We start from the raw sequence: 22,146 nt of genomic DNA on the forward strand, positions 1-22,146 counted from the left end.
TCTGCCCTGCGCGTGAGAGATTTGGCAAAAACATGCTTCGAAGTTGAAATCCTTCGATTCGGACCAGGTTCTGCCCTGAAGCGGCCGGACGACGAGACGAACCCATCGCGACGAATTTCATGGGAGTGGCACGCAGACATGGTCATCGACAACTGGGAATACAGATTCCTCCAGAATGATGCGACGGGCTATCATACACTTGACTGAGTCAGCTCAGTTCTACCACCCTTGGGTCGGTCTCCAGGACTACCTGCCTGGGCACTTGATATGATCAGAGGGAGGGAGGGAATTACCAAGCGTCGAGATGAGCATCCGAGAGAAGAAAGAACGAAGACCTATACTGAAAGTGCCGGTGCGAACGGAAAGACGAGATGCACTCGGGAAGAGGGAGAAAAGAAAGGAAGAGGACGACGGACTGAAGCTATCTACATCGGGGCTGCCTCACATATTAGGCATTCGCCATCAGTACTGCAAGAAGGATAAAGAACCAATCAGGATGACCGAGACGAGAAGGAATGGATTTAATCGACAGAGTTGATGGAGAAGGAGAATACAAAGAGCCAAACAGACAGTTTGGGATCTGGGATGTGCGAGAAATAGACAGGAAGTGGAACAACTAATCGAAAGAAACTATCTGAAGAGGGACCTACTAATCATAACTCCCAATAAAGTCGATTTCTGGAGCCGGTGCCGATTATGGGATTCAATATGTTTGGATTCAAAGTAAACTTAGGATGAAAAGGTGCATCTCATTAATGTGACCAATTGAATTGCATTCACCAGTCATGTTCCACCAATCTGTGCAAGTCGCTGGGATAGATTGGACATCTACCTTGTGACCTATGGCTATTTACCGTTGCTTGAAGACTGGCGCGTCTTGACAAAATCCACCAAGTCGAAGAAACTCTTCTTGTAGTACCGTTGCTGCGTGGTCCGATTCACCTTTTGAATTCCAAATTGCTGCGCATAGTCCCCAAACTCCCAGTTATCGACAAAGCTCCAGGCAAGAGCACCCATCACATTAATTCCATCTTCATGAATAGCCTTGAGGATCTCCGACATGAACGAGAGATAGTACAAACTGCGGGGTGAGTCGTATAATTGATCCGGTAGTTCCTTGCTTGCCTCGGCGTATACAGGGAAACCAAACTCTGACACTAGAATCGGGTGGCGGAAGGTCCAGAGGTATTTCAAGTATTCCCGAAAGTAAGTAGGGGTGATGTAGACATAGGACTCTGAGAATAGAAGGCTCAGCAAGATTCACATAAAACAATCAAACAGGGCCGGGGGCAGACAAACCGGACCGATACCCAATATTCCAACCATAGATGTTGGTCCACTCTTGCTTGACGCAATATGGGAGAAGAGTGTTGAAACTAGATTCGTTCGCGGCGCACGCGTCAATGCCTTCATCGGCTGGCGAAATAACGGTAGCGGTGTACGGGTCGATACCGAAGAAGTCCGAGGTGCCGTTGATGTATGCCAGTTCAGTCTGATTCAGGGGCCGCGCGCCGGGCATAGTATCCAGGATGGACTTTGGATACTGCTTTCCAAGGAAGATCGGGTTTGCGAAAAACCCCAGTTGCATCTCCTGGAATCGATTTGCCGCCTCGACATGGCTGCCATTGGTTGGGTCTTTGGGAACACCGAAATTGTCATTGAATTTGATGCCCATCTTGCCCGTGCCTTTCAACTCATCGTGGTAGAATCGATACACTTGTGAATGGGCGTGGACCACGTTGTCAACACCCTGGAAGTTGAACGCGTACAAGAGCGGCTCATTGAAGGTAATCCAAAACGGAACTCGATCGGCAAAATGGGTTAAAAGAACCTTTCCATAGTTCACAAAGCTATCGCACCAGTCAGTAATGCAGCATGTGGGATTTATCCATAGCACATACGCATCCACAAAGGTGTCATTCTGGTAGCCAGCATTGTTGGATCCGATGTCCGGGTGTCTCGCTGGTAGAATTAGCAAGTTGTGGAGCAGACTCGAAAGGAGGTGGAGACGTACTGATATTGTCATTGGCGACAAACAGGAGAGGACTGTCAAAGTGAAGCATAGTGACCACGGGCTGCATGCCCGCGTCGAGCACCGTGTCGATCAGGTCGTTGTAATGATCGATCGCTTGCTGGTTGACCGGAGTGCCGGGCAATGCAAAGGGCAGAATACGCGTCCAGGGGATGGTCAAACTGTAGTACTCCACCCCCATCGCGGCCAAGCGCTGAATGTCTTGTTTATAGAGAAAGTAGTTCTCATTGGTCACGTAGTCTCTGGGCTTGTTGCCAGTGATCAGCTTTTCCAGTAAGGATGGCGAACGGCCTTCGAGGGCAATGGCGCCTTCTATCTGAGCCGCACTACCAGCGACCCCAAACACAAAGTCATCGGGAAAAACATAGCAATCGGTGGGACCAAAGTAATCGCTCGGTGGCAGGACCAGTTCACTCGTGGGCACTGGCGTGGGGCTCACGGTGGTTGAAAACAGCCCAGTGGTGGTCTGCAGATGAATATGATCAGTTCACTGAAGATTAATTCAGGGAAACGATGTCACGAACGTAGTCGTCAAGAGCAGCATTGAGCCACATCGAGGACCAGGCCGCCTGTCCATAAGGATCAGCAGTATCGGTTGCACTGACGGCAGTCTGTCCAGGAAGCCAACTCCCCCAGGTGGATGTCGACAGGCAGGTTGTCAAATGCTTGGTTGCTTTGGCATATGGGGGCGCATATGTTCGGGTCGTCGTAGGCGAAGGCTGCGAAGTTGCATACCTTAGGTTGAGATGAGCCAGCGACGCTAGGAAAGCTTGTAGAGAGGAACTCACCGAACTGTCTGGTTTAGTGTAAACGAAAAGGACCGGAAGAAGTAGCTCGGCGAAGCGTCTGGTTGCGTACACTGCGGGCGAGCAGAGGTGCCGCTGGTGGTAATATAGATCTCTTGTGCCGCTGTCGTCACGGCCAGAACCGCGACGCAAAGAGGAACAGCTCGCATGATGGCTGCTTGTTTGAAGACTCCTAGATACCGGAATCCACAATGGAAAGGAGGTATCTCGCTCTAAATAGGGCAAACTCGGAATCGACCTGCTGTCTGCGCTTCCCCCGCTTTGCGCAAGGTAGGCCCATCCCCATCCCCATCATTATCAACCTCAGTAGACATCCAATACCTAAGTGGCTAGGCAGTGCGGAGACTTGTCGGCCGATGAGAAATACCACAGGAGAGTGGTCTGGAGGTGGCGCTGAACACAATCCCGGATTCGGTTGCGAGAAGAGGAGCAGATCTGCAGCACGGCACTTGCACCGGGTAAATTGACATCTCGCTGTCACGTACAGTGAGATGGGTGGAGGAAGCCAAGGGAATTTAGCAGCGCAGAACGGGGCAGATTCCCCGCATCGATGCGTGGAGAAGGCCCACGCTGGCCGAGGAGGTTGAGGATAAGTGGAGAGTTGGGGATAGACTCTCGGCGGGGAGTCCGATCAACCCCGTGGAATATTGGAGAGAATTGACCCTCGGCTGGCTACTAACAATTTCGATCAGTTGTGAATCCATCAACGTTCAGTCCAGTTCAGCAACAGTGTATTCCGTTGCTAACCCATGGTTGATCGATAGTGCGTGAGTGCTTGGTTGTATAACGATCTATATCTAGGTCATCTAGGTCTATGTCTCGAGGATGGTTGGCATATCCACACTGCAAGTACTCCCTTCTCGACCACTCCCTTCCTCGTCTGCACCAAGTGCTCCCTGATAGCTCCATACACCCATGGATACTCTGTCTCCCCCAAGGCATCGCAAAGACTCGCGATCAATTCCAAGGTTGGTAGTCCGCTGACTCATCTGTAGATGAAGTCAGCCAAGACGCGAAGGATCCCCTATCGATGGATACGAAACACTTCGACCGCGAGCCTTGCAGGAGACTTCGTTCCTGACGCAGTCTTAGGATTTGCCCCCGATGTGTGAGAACCCATTTCCCACTGGATCCCCCCGGCATCCTCTCGGATCAGACTCGACACCCTGATACGAATCAGCCCCGACACGCCTGCCTGCAGGATCTCCCGATCGATTGCAGCTTCTCCTAGATGCATCTTCCCATGGCGCTGCTGTTGATCGCCGGCCTGCTCGGCGGTCTCCTCTCAGCCAAACCATTACCCCGGTCGGCGACCATCGATCTGGGGTATTCGCGGTATCAGGGAGTGTCGCTCCACAATGGTGTGGATGAGTACCTGGGCATGAGATACGCGAAAGCCCCCGTGCAGCAATTGCGATTCCGAGCCCCGAAAGATCCGGAGCGCACGCCAAAGGTGCTCGACGCGTCGTCGGTAAGTATGGAACGTATGAATCTGGCTGTGGACACGCTAACTCGGCCAGTTCGGTCCGATCTGTGTGGGCGTCGGGCAAGCCGCCAGTGATTCCCAGGCCGAAGATTGTCTCTTCATCAACGTCTGGCGGCCGACGAATGCCTCGACCAACGCCAGTCTGCCGGTGTGGCTGTTTATTCAAGGGGGTGGGTATGCGGACTTGACCAACGCCAACTACAACGGCAGCAAGGTCGTCGAGCAATCCGGCCACGACATCGTCTTTGTCAACTTCAACTATCGCGTCGGCGCTCTGGGCTTCCTGGCCAGCGACGACGTGCGGAAGGACGGGGATCTCAATGCCGGTCTGCTCGACCAGCGTAAGGCTCTTCTCTGGGTCCAGCAGCACATTCGCCGTTTTGGTGGAAACCCAGACCATGTCGTGATTCATGGCGACTCGGCGGGCGCCGGCTCGGTTGCGCACCACCTCACGGCGTACGGTGGCCGTGATATGAACCTGTTTGTGGGCGCGGTTGCCGAGTCCACTTTCTGGCCCACGCTCCGAACCGTCGACCAGATGGAGTTCCAGTATGAGCGATTCGTCAAGGACCTTGGTTGCGACAGTGCCGCCAACGCCCTTTCCTGTCTACGCTCGGCCGATATCACGAAGATCCAAGAATTCAACACCCCCAAGCCCTTCCCCGGCGGAAGTGACAGTCCGGTGCCCCTGTGGTACTTCCTGCCGGTGGTCGACGGGGATCTCATTTCCGACCGCCTGTACACATCTTTCCAGCAAGGGCAGTTCATTCACGTTCCTCTGCTTGTTTCTGATGACAGCAACGAGGGCACCGAATTCGGAGCAAACGCGACCAATGCCGCCCAAGTCGCGCAGTTCATGAAGAACAACTACCCGGGACTGAACGATGATGAGCTTAACACCATCAATGACAAGTATCCCCGCATGGATTCTCTGCCAAAACACGCGGACTATTTCCCCTCCGCGGCTGCTGCGTACGGCGAGGCCACCTTCACCTGCCCCGGGAACCACATGGCGGCCACCATGGCCCAGCACTTCTCGCCCAACAAGGTGTGGAATTACAGGTTCAACGTGCGCGACCCGACCGAGGTCGCCGCTGGATTGGGCGTGCCGCACGTCTTTGACCTGCCTGCTATCTTTGGCGTTGGGGACACCAACGAGCCGACCTACTCTTATGGCGACATCAATACCGCCATCATCCCCATCACCATGGACTACTATCTCAGCTTCATCAAAGGGCTGGATCCCAACGTGTTCAGGAATGAGAAGGCGCCGGTGTGGACCTCGTGGGGGGACGGAACAGGCCAACGGCTGAAACTTCAGACCAACTCCACGCAGATGGAAACTGTCCCCAAAGACCAGACGGAGCGGTGCTCTATGTGGCAGACGCTGGCTGCAGACATGGAGCATTGACGTCTCTTGATTCTGTACAGCATTGAAGAAGATGGTGTCTGGGCATCATGGTATTTGCATTCGGGCCGTTGCGGCGGGGTTTACACTTATTCTTAGACGATTCTTAGATGTACCTAGACGGACCTACATAATTATAAGACTCCATCGTCTATCTTCCCTTGAAAGAGGAAGAGGCTGGGGGCATAGGAACATGCCCCAGCAGCCCTCCTGATTTGCTATAAATCTGGACGGTCTCCTACAGCACATTTAACTGGCCCGTTGGCACTACAACCCACCCTCTTTCCCCTTTCGATTGTAGCTCTGTGTATACACACCTTACCCTTTACAGAACTGGGGTAAACAGCATCAGCGAGCCTCAAGTCGTAGATTCGCAAATGTTCCTTCGGGTACAGCCCTGAATCCTTCAAGGTGTAAGAACCAGATACCTCGCTGCGATGCAGCTGACCTCCACCTATGAGGCTCTCAAAGGATTGCCATAATAGAGGCTGAACCATAATCAACAGCGTCTTGGTTGAGATCTGCATACGGAGGACTGAGATTGATGGTGCCCAGGTATACTAAAGCATTATTCAACTACCTCCTCTCCTAATTGAATCATCGCTGAGCCACGGATCCTGGATGAGTTCCTTGGCAGTTTTCCTATTTTCCGGAAGCCATTGGAGCATTTTCTTGGCAAATGACAGGAACTGGTCCTTCTGCTCGCCCTCCAGCGAGTTGACTGTATTCTCCATCGTGAGATTCTGTGGGATCAGGTCTTTGTGCAAGAAATCCCCTGTTTTGAATATGATTTAGCATCTGCTATACTCAAAAGAAGAGTAAAATAGACACAAACCATTCTTGTCGAAAAATGGCCCCCCAAACCAGTCTGACGCGGTTGTACAAAGCTTTCCGTCAGCATTCTGGGTAGCTGGAGCCCAGTTCCATTTTAGACCCTCTTGTTCACGAACAATAAGCTCCTTCGGTGGTGGTCCAAGCAGCGCAATCATTTCTGCGAGATGTGCCATAGGATTGTACCTTCCCTGGTTATCAAGAGCCCTAGAGAATAAATCTCGACTCTCAAGCAAGTTCCACATCTAGGATAAATCAGCCAATAGGCCAGTAGCGTGATGCGATTCAAGACTCACTAGAAGTCCAAGATTCCAAATATCAGCACTGTATGTCCATCCAGCCCCTAGTATAACCTCAGGAGCCTTATAATCGTCGGGCTGGATTGGATGTCTATTCAGTACTGATGCATCCTTTTGATGATGGGCTAGCCCGAAGTCCGTGATTTTGGGCAGGATGTAATAAGACCTAGGCGGACCAAAGTCATTATGCGACAGATAGACAGTATTTCCAGTCTGGACTTTCCGAGGCATTGGGTTGGAGGACTGTGCGCACGCAAAATCGTGCAGGACCGAAGGATCCTCGAATCCTACCAGAATATTGTCTACCTTGAGATCTGGAGAAAATGTAAGTGGAAATAGAACACTGTAGACTGGTAAGACGAGAACTTGCCTGTGTGTATAATATTACATTCAGAGTGTAAGTAATCTAAGCCCTTCAGGAGAAGTTTCATGTAACCCTTCAAGAGACCCAGAGGAAACCTCTGATTCCTACACCGGTTTTGGAACAACCATAATGGTTCCCTCATCGGTTCATAACCCAGGCAGATATGTGTACCATTCGGACTTCTTTCTTCGAAATGTTCGACAAAGGTTCGGACATAGTTGCGACCGTCGTGGGAGACATTTGCGTGAGCAATGTGATGTTCAATCCGGACCTCATGGGAGGCTGTATTTGTATCTTGAAAGTCACAATTCCCAATTTTTAAAGCCAGGTAGCGCTCAGATTGACATCTAGCACATAAACCATCAGCGAAAAAGGACATTAATGTGGATTATTTGCGACCTCCTACCGCCGAAGGTCTCGAACGAGCCACACAGTAGAGCAGCTGCCCCAGCCGAGTTTAGCTAGTGCTTCATATTGCTGATTGAAAATGTAGCCTGGCTCAACTGGGAAATAGGACCTTGCTTTATAGCCAGGCACTGTCTCTTCTTCAATAGGAGCTTCTGAAGGCAGCCCCGTCCCTGTACCGAGGAAAGTCGTTCGACGCTTATAAGCAAATGGGAACTTGGAAGTCAATGACTGCAAAGAACGCCTAGCCATATTTAAACAAACCTCATGGCTTGTAAAGAAAAAATTATGAAGAAAGTTGTAAGATGTTGGGGGAAAGGCGAGAGAAGAGAGTTCGGAAATCGGAACATGCGATCATCCGTTCGGTACACTCTCTTTTGTCCTGCAGCTCTAGACAAACGATGTTTTGACCTACCTAGGCTTCCCGATGGTACTGATTACTTACTCATTGATCATCCTAAGTAGGCACCAGCTAGTATGAATGAGAATTCTACCGGTGGACTTAGCAATTCTTCCTATGGTGGTTATCTAATTTAACAATATTTACTATAGTTATATACAATTAGCTATTTATAGGTATATGCTGTGATAGGTGATTGGTTTAATGAACTTCTTCTTAGAGAAGAGAAAAGAAAAGCAATATCTACTACTTGCCGATCGCCTTAAAAAAACAAGTCGGTCAACGTGTCCTCAGATAATGTTTTCCAGCTGATGTGCAATTCAATTAATCACTGCTGATATCATACTACATTGGTTACAATTTAAATTGGTGATATTGGTAGACACACTGCGATGAGAAATATCAATCCCAGCGGAGACGCACAATTAGCTTGTCTGGGCCTCTTCCTGCCCCTTTCCAATGGCTTTTGAAACGTCTATGAAGCTATTTCTAAGTATTTCTAATCACTAAAGGTGACCTTAGGTAATCAGCAGCAGCAGTAGCCCTGGAGACCCAATCCACCGATTTAAGTTGAGAGACATCTGATACAGTGTAAGCCCTTATTTACTTCTGAAAAAACAATCCAAAGACCAAGCTGGTCGCTGCTTGACTAGAGACAACACGCAGCGCGTGAACCCTGAGCTAGTGCGGTCCTTGCTCCCTTTATACACATCGCTCCAAGGAGTCAACACATATTCCAGCAAAGTCAACCGAAGTGCATTGATCAACGAGATGCCAGCTACCAAGGTTGCGCTTGCTGGTGCCACCGGCAATCTCGGGAGAGTTGTACTGCAGGCTCTCCTCGATGCAAATATCCCGGTGATAGTTCTATCACGCATGGGTGGACGCTCTGCTAGTTTGACACCGCATCCATCTCTCTCCATTCGAGAGGTAGACTTTAGTTCGGTCGATTCTCTGGCTCCAGCTCTCGAGGGGGCCGAAGTTGTCATCTCGTGCCTGGCGACGTCGGCGATAGGCTCGCAGAACCCCTTGATCGACGCCTCGATTGTGGCCGGCGTGAAGCGGTTTATCCCGGCAGAATTCGGAATGGATTCTCTCAATCCACTGTGCGCTCAGCTGCCAGTCTGCGAGCCGAAGGTGGCAACGCAGAGATATCTCATTGAAAAGTCAATCGAGCATCCGGGATTCTCCTACTCTGGGATTGCCAACGGGCTCTTCCTGGATTGGTGCATCAAAGAGGGTATTATCATCAACCCAGCGGACCGGACGGCAACCCTATATAATGGCGGCGATGTTCCTTTCAGCGTGACGAAGCTCGCCGATGTTGCAAAGGCTGTTTTGGGGGTCATTCACAACACAGCCAAGACGGCGAATCGACTTCTGTTTGTTCACTCTGCGGTGACCACCCAGAGCAAATTGATCCAGTATGCCAAAGAGATGGAAGATCGCGAATGGAAGACCGATACGAAAGACACCGAGGAAGTTCGACGCGAAAGTTTTGCCGAGCTGAACAAAGACGAAGGAAGAGACATCGACGCTGCCATGCTTGGATTCTGTATCTGTGCTTCCTGGAGCACCAGCTATGGCTGTGACTTTTCGGACCGCCTCGATAACGACCTGTTGGGCGTCGGTCTTATGAGCGAGGATGATCTGAGAGCCTTGGTGCAGAGCTATCTCTAAGCGAGTGGAATCCCCAGTTGCTGTTGTATCTGTGATTGAATACCGAAAACCTTGGATGTTCCTACGAAGAATATGATTGATCATAGAAGGTTTCCTTGATATAACGTAATCGTAAAGGAATCATACCTAGTGGGTTGAGTCTAGTGCCCTCGCGCACTAGGGAGCATCGGGGGGCTGTGGGGTCTCCCCATTATCACCGGCCAGATATCTTGAAGCCTGCTGAATGACCACCTGAACAAGGATCTTCACCCCAGACTCGTTGACCAGCGCAACATCGGGTGAGAACGCAGAGCGGCCACCGGGTATAAATGGCGCAGCCACGAGTACCTGAACAGCTTCAGTGACCTTGGGTGTACGACCGATGAGGGCAATAGCTCTCGATGTCGCCAGTGAGATGGATCTATTTGGAGAATATGATTTTGTTTGGTCACAGGATCTGTCAGGCTGTTGGGCAGTGATGGCAAAGTGTCATCCAGCACATCCACTGTTTTCCCCATGGTGAGCAAGATCATCCACCTCTGTCTGCGCTGGCGACCGTCACTCTAGAGAAGGTGAGGTCGAGGGCGACGTTTTGATCGGCGTTGACGGCGTCGATCATGCGCACCAAGCTACCCAAGGACGTGAAGTGTTTCAGCTCAGGCATGAATGCCTCCCACTTCCTTACTGATCGCCAGCAGACCTTGTATGACCATGAGGTCAAATGTACGGGCAACTTTGGCGCAGTGGACATATGGGATTCGTCGAGTGTGATTTACCGATCTTCAACCCCGTCTGCATCTACCCGAACTCGATAACGACGATCAATGCGAGTAATGACTCGTACAGCCAGTGGAGCAGAAAGGATACTTTGCTGGATGTTGAAGGACTTCGATCCGCAGGTCTGCAAGCTGTTGGAAAAGGCGGTGCAACAGTGATCCAGCCGAGAAGAGCATGGTTTCGTCTCCAGATTCTCTTCAAATTTCACTATGCTGACAATCCCCCACAACAAAGATGGTCAGCTATATCTATGGCTGCGATGAGTTCGGCCAGTCGCTTAAATCACTGGAGTCGACTTTCATAACAACCTCGATCAAGTTTACAACAAACCGTATCCTCCTACACAGCCTTTTGCTCAACGACCGCTACAATTTCATCTCGCCAAGCACCGTGGCTGGGCCTAGTTTCTTCAAGGAAATACTGAGTGGCATGGACTTATGGGATGCGTGCCCACGCTGCACCATGTGGTTTCTCGTCCAGGCGAGATTCCCATCGATAAGGTCATCTATGCCACGATCACAGAGAGGATGCCTGATATCCGAAGTGCTCAAAGAATCGAATGATGCTTTAGCTGTGAGTCAGTCGCTCGATCAAAATGATAATTGGAAACCCATCGAATCAATATGGGATTGACCATGCTGTTGTCTTAGTCTCGGGTGAGATAGATGAGCTGGCTGCTCTTCCCCCGAGATATTCCGTCATTGGTCTAGAGTTCCAGACCGGGGAACGGGTGAGACTCGGCCGTATCTGCATTGGGGCGAGTGCAGCAAACGCATGTGGAGACCCCTCTGTCGACTCAGTAGCATCGTAAGTGCACCTTACATTGTACCCAAGGATGTGCAGATCAAGCCAGCCCTTCGGGACAGTTGGCCAGACCTGATGGTGAATGATGTGTTGCATTCCCTCGAAGCAGAGAAGTCAGTAGAAGCCCCGCGGAGGGCAACCTCAGTGATCAAGGCCGATGAGCCTAGCTGTAATTTCGCATCTGATCTTGCTCGTCAAGCCAGAGTCTCGGCATGTCGCGGGAAGTAGAGACAGCACCAACCGTTCCTCCCAAAAAGCCACCACAGCCGCAGAAGATGAACGTGCACAATTTTTGCGACTGTCGCCAACGCGTATATGTCGATCCGTGCCGGAATGCCCGCCGCGAGCCGCTTCCGAGCCTGTCAGCATTGCCGTTTCGATGCACCGGCAGGGTCGAAGCCAAAGTCTGTTCTGGCGACGGCGCGCTAGCGTGGGGTGAGTGGCTTTTTTGTCGACTTATCAGCGGGTTTACCTGGCCGATATGAGTGATTCGCTGCAACGGTTTTGGGGGATCGTGAGTCGTCGCGCGTGCGACCAAGACCATGGTCGTTCCAGATACCCACCCGCCCACGCAGACGATCCTGCGCCAGTTAAGCATCACATCTTCCAGCGGGGACCACGCAGGGCGAAAGTGGATTTAATGCGCGGCAACGGGCCACGGCCAGGATTTGGGACGTTGCCTGTCGTACTTTGGAAAGAGGAAGAGGAGAAAACGGGAAAGAGGAAGGAGTCTGGCGTTTGAGCCACACGCAGTTCGGAGGGGCGCAGTAGTGGCCACGGACCCGTCTCTCTCCTCGTTCATTCGCGTTGGCGGCGATGAAGCCATTCAACGCTAGTGATAAGCCCCTCTTTTATCGGAGAGTCTTCTTGATGTGGGCAGTGCCTGCTATCACGTTGTGGTACTCTTTTTCTCCCGTTCGGAGTCGAAGTCGCGCGATACGGTTCGTTGCCATTGCTCTGGCATAGCTCGTCCGACACTCGGAGCTAATTGCGGGGAGTTTGGATCCACACGGCGTAATGCATGTTGCCTACGCTGGAAGAGTCCACTCTGGCGGAAGGGTGGACCTGCAGCTGGTCTAGAACTAGAAGAGCTCGAGCGAAGAGGGCGAGGAGGCCGAGGAGGTTGAGCGAAGTAGGAGTCCATAAGAGTTCTAAGTTTGGAGGAGCACGGCGGATGCGGTGATGGTGGATCGCCGCACGTAAGGAGAAGGCTAGGCAGCCTCCCGCACTTCCATCTCCTTCAATCCTCTTCCACCTCTCCGGCTTATTATTAAGATCGCGTGTCGCCTGGCGCTCTTGGGCGTTTTCTTCCTGCCTTCATTGTCAAACCCTCCAAGCTCCCTGCGAAGATAGATCCCCAGACTCTCGTTTTCTGCCCGGCCTGTCTTTTCTCTGTCCTGCCTCTCCCCCACCTCTCTTCCTCCCCGCACCACCACTGCTATACACCGTCAGATACCATGTGAGTTTGGAAAATTGCTATATGCAGCTGCCCCTCCATACCGCACATCTCCCCACTGACTGAGAGTCCGCGACTCCTAGGCGTATCACCGTCAGCGTCATCCGCCCCGAGCAGGCAGACTCCGATATCATTAACCTGGAAGTCGGCGGCGACATGAATGTCCAGCTTCTCAAAGCCATCGTCGAAAGCGAAACCTCCATTCCTCCCGAAGCCCAGCAGATCGTGTTCAACAACCAGCTTCTCGGAAATCCTCTACAAACGCTCGATCAAGTCGGCATCGGTGAAGGGGACATGCTTGGTGTCCACGTCACCTTCCGCGGGCCTCAGCCAGCGGCACCGCCGGCCGGCCCTAGTGCTGTGGCACCCCGCCAAGCTCCCCAACCTCGACCGGGGATGCCCGACCCGGAGACCATCCGACTACACATTTTGGGAGATCCCCGCGTGCGCGAGGCGGTGCGGAGACAGAATCCCGAGTTGGCAGAGGCGGCTGATAATGCTCAGCGGTTCCGGGATGTGCTGCTCTCTCAACAACAGCGCGAGGCGCAGCTCGAGGCTGAGAAGGAAGCCCGCATCGCCATGCTGAATGCTGACCCCTTCAACCCTGAGAATCAGCGGGAGATTGAAGAGATTATCCGCCAGAATGCCGTGACCGAGAACCTCCACAACGCGATGGAGCACCACCCTGAATGTACGTTGTGCCCGCTCTATCTCGGCTGGTCTCTGGAACGCGCTAACCCATGTACTTCTCTCTATACAGCTTTCGGTCGCGTGACCATGCTCTACATCCCGGTTGAAGTCAACGGCCACCGGCTCAATGCCTTTGTGGACTCCGGCGCCCAGGTGACAATCATGTCGCCCCAGTGCGCCGTCGCCTGCAACATCATGCGTCTGGTGGATAGTCGCTACGGCGGTATTGCCAAGGGTGTGGGGACCGCCCCGATTCTAGGACGGGTGCATTCGGCTCAGATCAAGATTGGAGAGATGTTTCTCCCATGTTCGTTTACCGTGATGGAGGGCAAGCAGATTGATTTGTTATTGGGACTGGACATGTTGAGGCGACACCAGGCGTGCATCGACCTGAAGCGCGGGGCGCTGGTCATCCAAGACCAGGCGGTGCCGTTCCTGGGTGAAGCTGACATCCCCAAGCACCTGACGGAGGAATTTGAAGACGAGCCGACAGTCAAGGGGTCTGACGGGGCTGAGGTGGGTGCGCGTACTGGCGCAGTCACCCACCAAGCGGGTGGAGGGCCCGGCGAGGCCAGCTCGGGCTCGGCCTCGACGTCGGCTCCCAGGATCAACATCCGTCCCGCTCCCGGGACGGCCTCGCGCTGGCCGCAAGACTCCATCGCCAAGATCACCGAATTGGGTTTCACACGCGAAGAGGCTGTACGGGCATTGGACCAAGCAAATGGAGATCTGGATGGAGCGATTGGATACTTGATCTAAGCACACGGCATTTACTCGCAGGCGTTCCGGTGGGAGGATCTTGGATGTGTATTTAGCGGGGACATTTGTTTGATTGCCTTGTTTCTGACCATGGCACGTCACGACGGTGTACGATTAAGTGGAATTTTCTATATCCTTCTTCACTCGCCGCGGTTGGCTCGCTTGTCGTACGGTTTTATTCCCGTTTGGGTTTCGGGAGTAGTTGGCTGCGCAGTCGGGCGACCATATCCAGGGCCATGAGTGCACCTGTTGAGCACGATGAGACAAGGTGTCGGAAATACGGCAGAGCCTGGGATGTAGGATTGCATACCTAGCGCCACATAGGGCCCGTAGAGCGAGGTGATCTGCTGCTTCTCGGGCACTGAGCGATCGGGCCAGCTCCAGACCTCGACCAAGCACGTCAACGAGGTGACAAAGGCCTGAACACCGAAGACGAGCAGGTGGACAGGGACGAGAGGGTGGTCTGCAGAGGAGGCGCGTTAACAATGCGCATTCATTTGCATTCCAGGGTAGACGTTGATCTGCTCACCTCTCAACAACCCCCAGACGGCCCAGAGACTGGCTGGGACATGGTACAGTAATTCCATCCAGATGAACGCACTGAACCAGACTGGGGCAGGACCTTCGAAGAATTTGTCATGATAGGTGGCGACGTAGAACTCGCGTAGGCGTAGGGAGAGGTCGGAGACGAACCAGGTCGGCTGTAGGGGTACGGTGTCGACTAGGAAGATGATGGGAATGTGGGAGGCAAAGAAGAAGAGGTATGCCCAATCGCGTTTCCGGGCAGGCATGGCGGGAGGTGGGAGTAGAGGTAGAGGAGGTGTTTAAAGCATCATTTCGATACTGAATCTTGCGCGAAGCCAAAATCCACAGCAACGCGTCAGGTGACGACGGGGGGATTTGAAGCTTAGGGCTGATCGCGGTCCACCGGAGTGATTAATGGATGTGAATCCCACACGGGCAGGGGTCTCGCAAGAAGACATCTGCAGCAGTCACCACATGCCATTCCATACTAAGAGTATGCCCCGAGCCAGGCTTTGAAAATCTCATGTTCCATGGATACTCGGTGCCGACCTGATGCGGTAGTGGAAAACACGACTAGACACTACCACATCCTCTAGGGACTCACTCTTGATGCAATTCGCAGCTCAACTTCGCCAATCCCTTCATCCTCACCAACCCACGATGAATGCCGCTGTCTGCTGCCGCGCCCATGGGGTCGGGGGTCACCCAGCTCCCCACAGTGCCATCACTGCTCCACTCCACCGCGAGTCGGCAAGTGGGAAGTAACATGGCCGAGGGAAACGCAGTGATCTGCGTCGCAGTTGAGATCCCCAATATGAGTGAGCGTCGCGAGAATCACAAGCCGGAGAGGAGAATGAGGGGAGCTTGGAAGGAATGAGAGGGGAAGCGCTCATTGCCGAAAACGTACAAGACCAACGCAGGACATTGACGGCGCTCGATCCCCTTCTCCTCTCTGTTCGCGCTCCTGTTTCATCACTACACTCTTGTCGAAGATGATGGCGCCATTGGACTTTACGGTGGGTGCCATCCTGTCTAAATGAGACGGCGATGCTAACATCGAGCGGCCTAGACATTCTACAATATCATCAACAATCAACTAGCCCCGACCGCGGCCACTCGGCATGGTATCAACCCAGCCAATTCTCAGCCTAATCTTGAAGTCCCCGTCTCAACTCAAACGGACGTAGACAACGCGGTGCAGGCAGCCCGCGAGGCTTTCAAGATATGGTCCAAGACCACTTTTGCCGAGCGCCGGGCCGCCTTAGCGGCCTACGCCGATGCCATCGAGGCCAATGCCGATGCCGATGCCAAAACTCTGACAATGGAACAGGGCAAGCCACTCGCCAAGTCTGCGATCGAGGTTGGGATGGCCAGTACGTGGGTCCGGGGTAAGTACGTGGGCCCGGGGTATCAGTGCCATTGAGATCCCGCACAATGTCATCGAGGAAAACGCCGATTGGCGTCGCCGGGGCCATCGTTCCATGGAACTTCCCTGCTGTTTTGGCGGTTGGCAAGACCGTGCCCGCCGTGTATGCTAGAAATACCGTCGTTTTCAAGCCCTCGCCGTTTACCCCATACTGCCGTCTGAAGCTTGTCGAGCTGGCGACTCGCTTCTTTCCTCCCGGCGTGGTGTAGTGTCTTAGTGGCGACGATGCCCTTGGTCCGATGATCACCGAACACCCTGGTATTGATAAGATTTCCTTCACTGGATCCATTCTGACCGGTAAGCGGGTGATGGCAAGCTGCGCTAAGACGCTGAAGCAGGTGACCCTGGAGTTGGGTGGGAATGATCCGGCAATCATTTGCGATGATGTGGATATAGATGCTGTGATACCCAAGGTACGTGCTAGTTCCCCATGGATTGACCAAAGTTGTGCTTAGGAAGGCGGCTGACGCCCGCTCTAGGTGGGTATTCTGTCGTATCTATGCAGCTCGCGGATCTGTATGATGATCAAGCGCCTTTATATGCACGAAAAGATCTACGATGTCTTTCTCGAGAAGCTAATTGCCTTCGTCAAGACACTCAAAGTCGGCGATGGAATTGACCCCGATGTCTTTGTGGGACCGGTGCAGAATAAGATGCAGTTTGAGAAAGCCAGAGATCTATTCCGCAGTATTTCAACCGACAAGCTCCAGGCGGTCCTGGGAGGCTCTATTGAGAACTCAACCGGTTATTTCATCCACCCGACCATCCTTGACAATCCGCCCGAGTCATCCCGCGTGGTTTAGGAAGAACCATTTGCACCCATTGTGCCTGTGATGAAATGGTCCGATGAGGCGGATGTCGTTGAGCGAGCCAATGCCCTCGAAACAGGCTTAGGCGCGTCGGCTTGGAGCAAGGACTTGGAACGGGCCACCCACATCGCCGATCAGCTACAATCCGGCGTTGTCTGGGTCAATTCGCACTTTGATGTGGCGTCCAATGCGCCGTTCGGAGGCCACAAGCAGAGCGGCATCGGGGTGGAATGGGGACTGACGGGCCTTCTAGGATACTGCAATTCGCAGACACAGTGGCTGAAAAAAAGTGTTTAAACGGTAATCTAGATCCCAGTTATCTAGAGATATATACTGCTTTGAATCTGGTCGCAATTTCATATTACCCAAGCGGCGCGGCCTACTGTCACGATTTCCGACAGACAACATTCTACGCAGGTCTTTCCAACTGCTCCACAAGACCCCGAAACCTCTTAGATATACAACACCTGTCTCTGCCTCCAACAGTCCCTCACCTGCAGATACCCAGTCACGTACTCCACAGAACCCTCGACTTCCAACAAGTGGCAGTTCTTCCTCAGTGCCTGACTCCTTGCATACAAACAATTCCTCCTGCTACACAACAGCTTCAACCAAGACCGTGATGGCTTATCCAGGCTGATCCAGAGCTCAAGAGATTATCCCAATGTTTTGGCGGCTTTGCTCTTGTTGCTCAGACACCACCGAGTTCCTAAGGCCTCTCAAAAATTGCGCCACTCGCTGATGATTAGCGTAGGTCGCCAAACTTAACGCAGTATGGTGATAAGGATCCAGAATACAGGGGTCTCCTCCATTCTCTACTAGAAATTTCACACAGTCCAATGACCCAGTAAGTGCAGCGTAGTGAAGCGGGGTACCAAGGCCTACCCTGAAATTCATCGCGAAATCATGGGGAGAATCTTGGTCCAGCAACTTGTTGACATTCATGACATTTGCCTCTGGATTTTTGCCGTATACGAACTTCAAGACCTTTAAGCTGTCTGTTTGGTTGCGCTTTGCAGCATAATGCAACAACTGGCCTTGATCGGCTGATCCCCCATGTCTGAAGAGTATCTCGATAGCTTCAAATGAAGCTTCTGCAACAGCATAAGACAGAGGAGTACAGTCCCGTATTTGACATCTTTTATTTGGATCCGCACCATGCTCCAAGAACCATGTAAGAAGCATCACGTCATCAAAAGTGTACCTAGGTGATGTTAGTCAATAACACCATCATGAGGAAGTCGGTGGTAATTACACAAGTGCCGATGGTGTAATTGTATCAACATCAGCGTTGATATCCCAACCGCGGCTAAGGAGCAAATCAAGAATATTATAAAGCTTCATCCGCGTCGCAATAACGAAGTGCTGAATGACCATCGGAGCTCCTTGGTCTAATAACCCAACGGCGTTGTCAATATTGCCACCAGGGATGGAGATTCGAATTTCTTTGGTAAGGTTCCTCATTTTAGCTGCAAGTGAGAAATTGTAAAAGATTCAAAGTTGGGAAGCCCTAGAGATGGAAGGGTCCTAGGAGTTGCTTGGGGGAATTGAGAATGGTAGCCCCTTTTAGCTGCTGTCGCCCTCCCGTGTCGTAGACATCAGCTTACTCATTACACCATAACCCTAGGTATTATATCCTATTACGTTTAATTGTGTCCTATTAACACCCATTACATCCTATTGTCAGCAATCCACATGAATTATCTCAAAATCTCATTTGTCTAACAGTTTACTAGAACGAAGGCGAAAGTGTGTACGTTGCCCGTCCAATAGGCAACAGGAGAAATAAAGAACCCCCATAGACACAAGTTCTCATTTACATCCATCGCGGTTGGTAGAGGCTCAACCCGGTAGTCATCCGAGGGCCTGGGTTAGACCTTACTACCTATTCAAATGCCAGAAAGAAGCTCATTTGTTTAGATGTCCTGCAAAACGATCTATCATACCCAATAGACCAAGAGACCATACCATTCTAGACACCCTAACTTCTAGGTTTCTTTCAGCAATATTAGGATAACTATCCGCACCTTCAATCACTCTGCGGGCTGCTGAAAAAAACATATCAGAACTGACGGTTGGTTATTGCATTGGTTCTGGAGGTACAGCGTGTCTATACAAAGCTGGATTCCCTCATGCCCCTGTATTATAGTCTGTGTATATTATACTTGTCCGTTCACTTGTTTGCTTGAAGCCCCTGCATTCTAGCCAATGCTCACTACGTAGAAATGCAACCTATGGATGAGACTGTATATGCTGCCTGTGAATTGCCTGGTGATTTGGTACTAAAGCTTTTAGGTCGGTATAACGTGAATATTATTAAATCCACTATTCCCCTATATATATACCTGAATTCTTTTAATTTCTTTTATCTCTCAAAGCGAACTATCAAACCATCTCGCAAGCTGTAACATTGTTAAAGTCAGACAGTCTCAATGCTCTTCCTGTTCTGCTTGGAAACAAAAAGGTCACTAAGTGCAGCATTGAGTCGATGTCGCCCCCCAAGAAGGTATTAAGACAATAAAGGCGCTAAAAACACACCATTCTCAAACTACTTTTACTAAACAAAGTCCCAAAGCCTTCAGCATATGCGCTCAGGACCAAGCTGCTTTCCCGTAGCGCTGCCTGCTCCCGAGGTCTGCTCATATGGGAGAACGACTAAGCAGGTCGCTGCCTAACTTCTCATGGTATCCCCTTTCTTCCACGCTTCATTCTCACTTCTTCTCCATGCCACTCCTCTAGCCAGTATCGTGTGCAGTTTCCAGCTATCTTCCTGTTGACTCCATTCTTCTCCCCCTCCCGCAATGAAGGCACCTTCTGCATGAAGTGCTCTTCATCTTGAGCTTGATCTCTTGTGCATTCCCGACAACTCAGACAGACTCGCATAAGTCAGACGGATTTTCACTTGCGTCAAAGACCACAATGCCGTACTACACATTGTCCAGGGATTCGGCTCAGGCCCCCCTAGACCAGGATATCCATCTTGGAACGATTCCATGCGTACTCTGCCACATCGCTCCCCGTCCGGGCAACATCATTCAGGGTGCCGCCATTCCTGCAAGGACCATAATCAAACGATGCGTTGAGGCTAATTGTATTGCCTGTCAAGATGAGATCAAACCACAGTACCTTAAGCATTGCTGGTGTCATCACAAATGTGTGGAAACCCTGGCCAGCGTCGGCATCCAGCTAGATCAGAAGGTTATGCAGATTGTCTGGAATTCAACCATCAGCATCGCATCGAGCTACCGCCATTTCGAAAGCGACGAACAACGGGCCCTTGTGGCGGCCGAAGGTATTCGGGCCATTCCACGAATCGATGAAACCCATCGGAACAAAACGCTTCCAAAGAATGTTCTCAGGAGCCTTCCAAAGGGATTGCGTCGGTATCTGTCAAGTACGAACTTTCTGTTTTCTCGCCTCCCCTTTGAGATCGTTCAAATGATTACCCGCTTTTCTGGTCTGCATCCTCGATTAACCGTGATCGGAGAGACTCGCCGACTCATCGAGCATGCTACCAGCCACATGAACAGCGAGATCAGTGGTCAATCCTCGGAGATTTCCCTTGATAAACCGATTTACATTGCCAGCACACTCTTCCGTGGAGTTTCATACATCTGCATGGTCAACAACACGCCATTTAACAATACCAATGTGTTCACAGAGCTTCCCGAGTTGATCCAACTGCCAAAGAAGCCGCGCTGGATCCTGATTGCCTTTGACCATGTCGGAGTGCGCGAAATTCAATTCCTCGAGGCGAAGAAGTCCCATCCGGCTATCTCGCGAGATTATCCCTGGTATCGCTGGCTGTACATTCCGTCCACCAAGTCGATCGCACTCCATTACAACGTGAGTGGCTTCTGATCCAATTGAGATTCGGACTCTAAGGTTTTATAGGGGCTATTTCTCCTTTCAATTGGACCCAGAAAGCCCAGTGAATTGAACTGGAACGTTCCTTTTCCGCCAACCACGCGCAAGTGGAATATCTGCGGCAAAGGCGCAGACTGGAACACCATGGTTGACCTAACACTTCCAGGCTTGAAGGGCTTGCTGGTGGCTTTCCGCGATCGGCACATAATCGGAATCCATGCCTTTACGGGAGTCGATGCGCGTTATCACAAATTTGCGCTTCAAATGTGTACTTTGGGACTTCAGAAGCCTCCCATTGGTACCCCAAAGGCACGATTACAATGGTTCTATTTCCCTCTTCAAAAAGGTGAACAAATTGTCAAGGCGTGGGTCTGTGGCCGAGACTGTCTCTTTCCAAATTCCAAGCTCGGTTGCCTGGTGGTATATTAATTCATTTCGTCGTTCCAATCTCAATACTGACTTTTTTGATCTGACTTGCAGGTCCAATCCAGTCTCGGTCGGTTCTACGCTTTTGGCGGTTACCAGGACACACGCCTGCGCACCCGGCCCTTGACTGCGGACGGGGATGGCGCTATTACTTCTCTCATCTACGGCATGAAGGACGCCAACGAGGGCGGCATTTGCCGAATTGGTGCAGTCTGTGCATCCTGGGCTTCCTCCGAGCGTCCCCTCATCTCCCAGATGGACAAAACCTACAACCGAGATAACGTTCCTGGTCTCGAGCCCTCAATTTCGATCTGGCCATTTCAGCACCTCACCTGGGCACCCTTGGAAGATCTGCAGCAAGTGCAGCTCACCAAGCTCCATCCAAAGCTTGGCTTGCACGGCCCCATTGGCGCGATCCTTTCTTATAAAAACGGTCGAACCGAAACTCTCGGCGAGATCGACTGGGATCTCGGACTTTGCGACCCAGTCCTGGCACCCATCGAGGCACTTGAACAAGCATTCCAATGCAGCAAATATGACACGATTCGAACCATCGTGGAAGCCGGGGAGGAGACCGACGGTTGGGTGCCATGGCCAACTCACGGCATGGTAATATGGGTGGCTTGGGATCACTATCCACCTCATGTATTCTGCCAATAATCCGGGAGCGATGAGAAGGTATCAAAGCCCCATTCTAATGCCAAAGCTCGATCATTCATTCTTGTTCTCCGTATGGACTATGCGTGCGTAGATGCTTCGGTAGAATAGCTGCTGCTGGGGACTTTCAATTTGGTTGTCCTGCCGGAGATAGATCCATGCCCAGCCTATTGATTCTCAATACAGACCCAGCCACGCAAACCCAATATCATCATCATTGATGAAGTTGCACCGATGCGGACGCGAGTCAATAATACCCG

General features: G+C 51.7%; 10 protein-coding genes across 10 annotated transcripts; 5 read left to right on the top strand and 5 right to left on the bottom strand.

The window, feature by feature from the left end:
• Nucleotides 1-846: 846 nt before the first annotated feature.
• On the bottom strand, nt 847-2,987 carry N7459_003814 (glycoside hydrolase family 1 protein; the record flags this gene model as incomplete). Its single annotated transcript, XM_056942998.1, has 6 exons — nt 847-1,235; nt 1,300-1,850; nt 1,902-1,962; nt 2,015-2,498; nt 2,557-2,767; nt 2,821-2,987. 6 exons carry the CDS (start codon nt 2,985-2,987, stop codon nt 847-849), a joined length of 1,863 nt encoding a protein of 620 aa, XP_056799881.1.
• A 1,094-nt stretch (nt 2,988-4,081) lies between these two features.
• On the top strand, nt 4,082-5,735 carry N7459_003815 (putative carboxylesterase; the record flags this gene model as incomplete). Its single annotated transcript, XM_056942999.1, has 2 exons — nt 4,082-4,309; nt 4,359-5,735. 2 exons carry the CDS (start codon nt 4,082-4,084, stop codon nt 5,733-5,735), a joined length of 1,605 nt encoding a protein of 534 aa, XP_056799882.1.
• Nucleotides 5,736-6,304: 569 nt separating this feature from the next.
• On the bottom strand, nt 6,305-7,883 carry N7459_003816 (uncharacterized protein; the record flags this gene model as incomplete). Its single annotated transcript, XM_056943000.1, has 5 exons — nt 6,305-6,507; nt 6,568-6,808; nt 6,860-7,176; nt 7,251-7,497; nt 7,650-7,883. 5 exons carry the CDS (start codon nt 7,881-7,883, stop codon nt 6,305-6,307), a joined length of 1,242 nt encoding a protein of 413 aa, XP_056799883.1.
• A 919-nt stretch (nt 7,884-8,802) lies between these two features.
• N7459_003817 (aromatic alcohol reductase) lies at nt 8,803-9,711 on the top strand (the record flags this gene model as incomplete). Its single annotated transcript, XM_056943001.1, has 1 exon — nt 8,803-9,711. One exon carries the CDS (start codon nt 8,803-8,805, stop codon nt 9,709-9,711), a length of 909 nt encoding a protein of 302 aa, XP_056799884.1.
• Nucleotides 9,712-9,867: 156 nt separating this feature from the next.
• N7459_003818 (uncharacterized protein) lies at nt 9,868-10,354 on the bottom strand (the record flags this gene model as incomplete). The annotated part of the gene is made up of 2 exons (XM_056943002.1): nt 9,868-10,085; nt 10,228-10,354. The coding sequence occupies 2 exons, from the start codon at nt 10,352-10,354 to the stop codon at nt 9,868-9,870; spliced, it is 345 nt and encodes a 114-aa protein (XP_056799885.1).
• Nucleotides 10,355-12,453: 2,099 nt separating this feature from the next.
• Nucleotides 12,454-14,176, top strand: ddiA (putative DNA damage-inducible v-SNARE binding protein Ddi1; the record flags this gene model as incomplete). The annotated part of the gene is made up of 2 exons (XM_056943003.1): nt 12,454-12,470; nt 12,811-14,176. 2 exons carry the CDS (start codon nt 12,454-12,456, stop codon nt 14,174-14,176), a joined length of 1,383 nt encoding a protein of 460 aa, XP_056799886.1.
• A 175-nt stretch (nt 14,177-14,351) lies between these two features.
• N7459_003820 (EXPERA domain-containing protein) lies at nt 14,352-14,967 on the bottom strand (the record flags this gene model as incomplete). The annotated part of the gene is made up of 3 exons (XM_056943004.1): nt 14,352-14,422; nt 14,487-14,639; nt 14,706-14,967. 3 exons carry the CDS (start codon nt 14,965-14,967, stop codon nt 14,352-14,354), a joined length of 486 nt encoding a protein of 161 aa, XP_056799887.1.
• A 726-nt stretch (nt 14,968-15,693) lies between these two features.
• Nucleotides 15,694-17,233, top strand: N7459_003821 (uncharacterized protein; the record flags this gene model as incomplete). Its single annotated transcript, XM_056943005.1, has 6 exons — nt 15,694-15,717; nt 15,771-16,093; nt 16,147-16,230; nt 16,345-16,540; nt 16,607-16,924; nt 16,979-17,233. 6 exons carry the CDS (start codon nt 15,694-15,696, stop codon nt 17,231-17,233), a joined length of 1,200 nt encoding a protein of 399 aa, XP_056799888.1.
• A 467-nt stretch (nt 17,234-17,700) lies between these two features.
• On the bottom strand, nt 17,701-18,400 carry N7459_003822 (ankyrin repeat-containing domain protein; the record flags this gene model as incomplete). The annotated part of the gene is made up of 3 exons (XM_056943006.1): nt 17,701-17,751; nt 17,822-18,140; nt 18,192-18,400. 3 exons carry the CDS (start codon nt 18,398-18,400, stop codon nt 17,701-17,703), a joined length of 579 nt encoding a protein of 192 aa, XP_056799889.1.
• Nucleotides 18,401-19,855: 1,455 nt separating this feature from the next.
• On the top strand, nt 19,856-21,889 carry N7459_003823 (uncharacterized protein; the record flags this gene model as incomplete). The annotated part of the gene is made up of 3 exons (XM_056943007.1): nt 19,856-20,782; nt 20,831-21,172; nt 21,284-21,889. 3 exons carry the CDS (start codon nt 19,856-19,858, stop codon nt 21,887-21,889), a joined length of 1,875 nt encoding a protein of 624 aa, XP_056799890.1.
• Nucleotides 21,890-22,146: the final 257 nt, after the last annotated feature.

This window comes from Penicillium hispanicum, assembly GCF_028827665.1.
Source record: "Penicillium hispanicum strain IBT 35686 chromosome Unknown utg000004l_segment0_segment0, whole genome shotgun sequence".
Taxonomy (NCBI): Eukaryota; Fungi; Ascomycota; class Eurotiomycetes; order Eurotiales; family Aspergillaceae; genus Penicillium; species Penicillium hispanicum.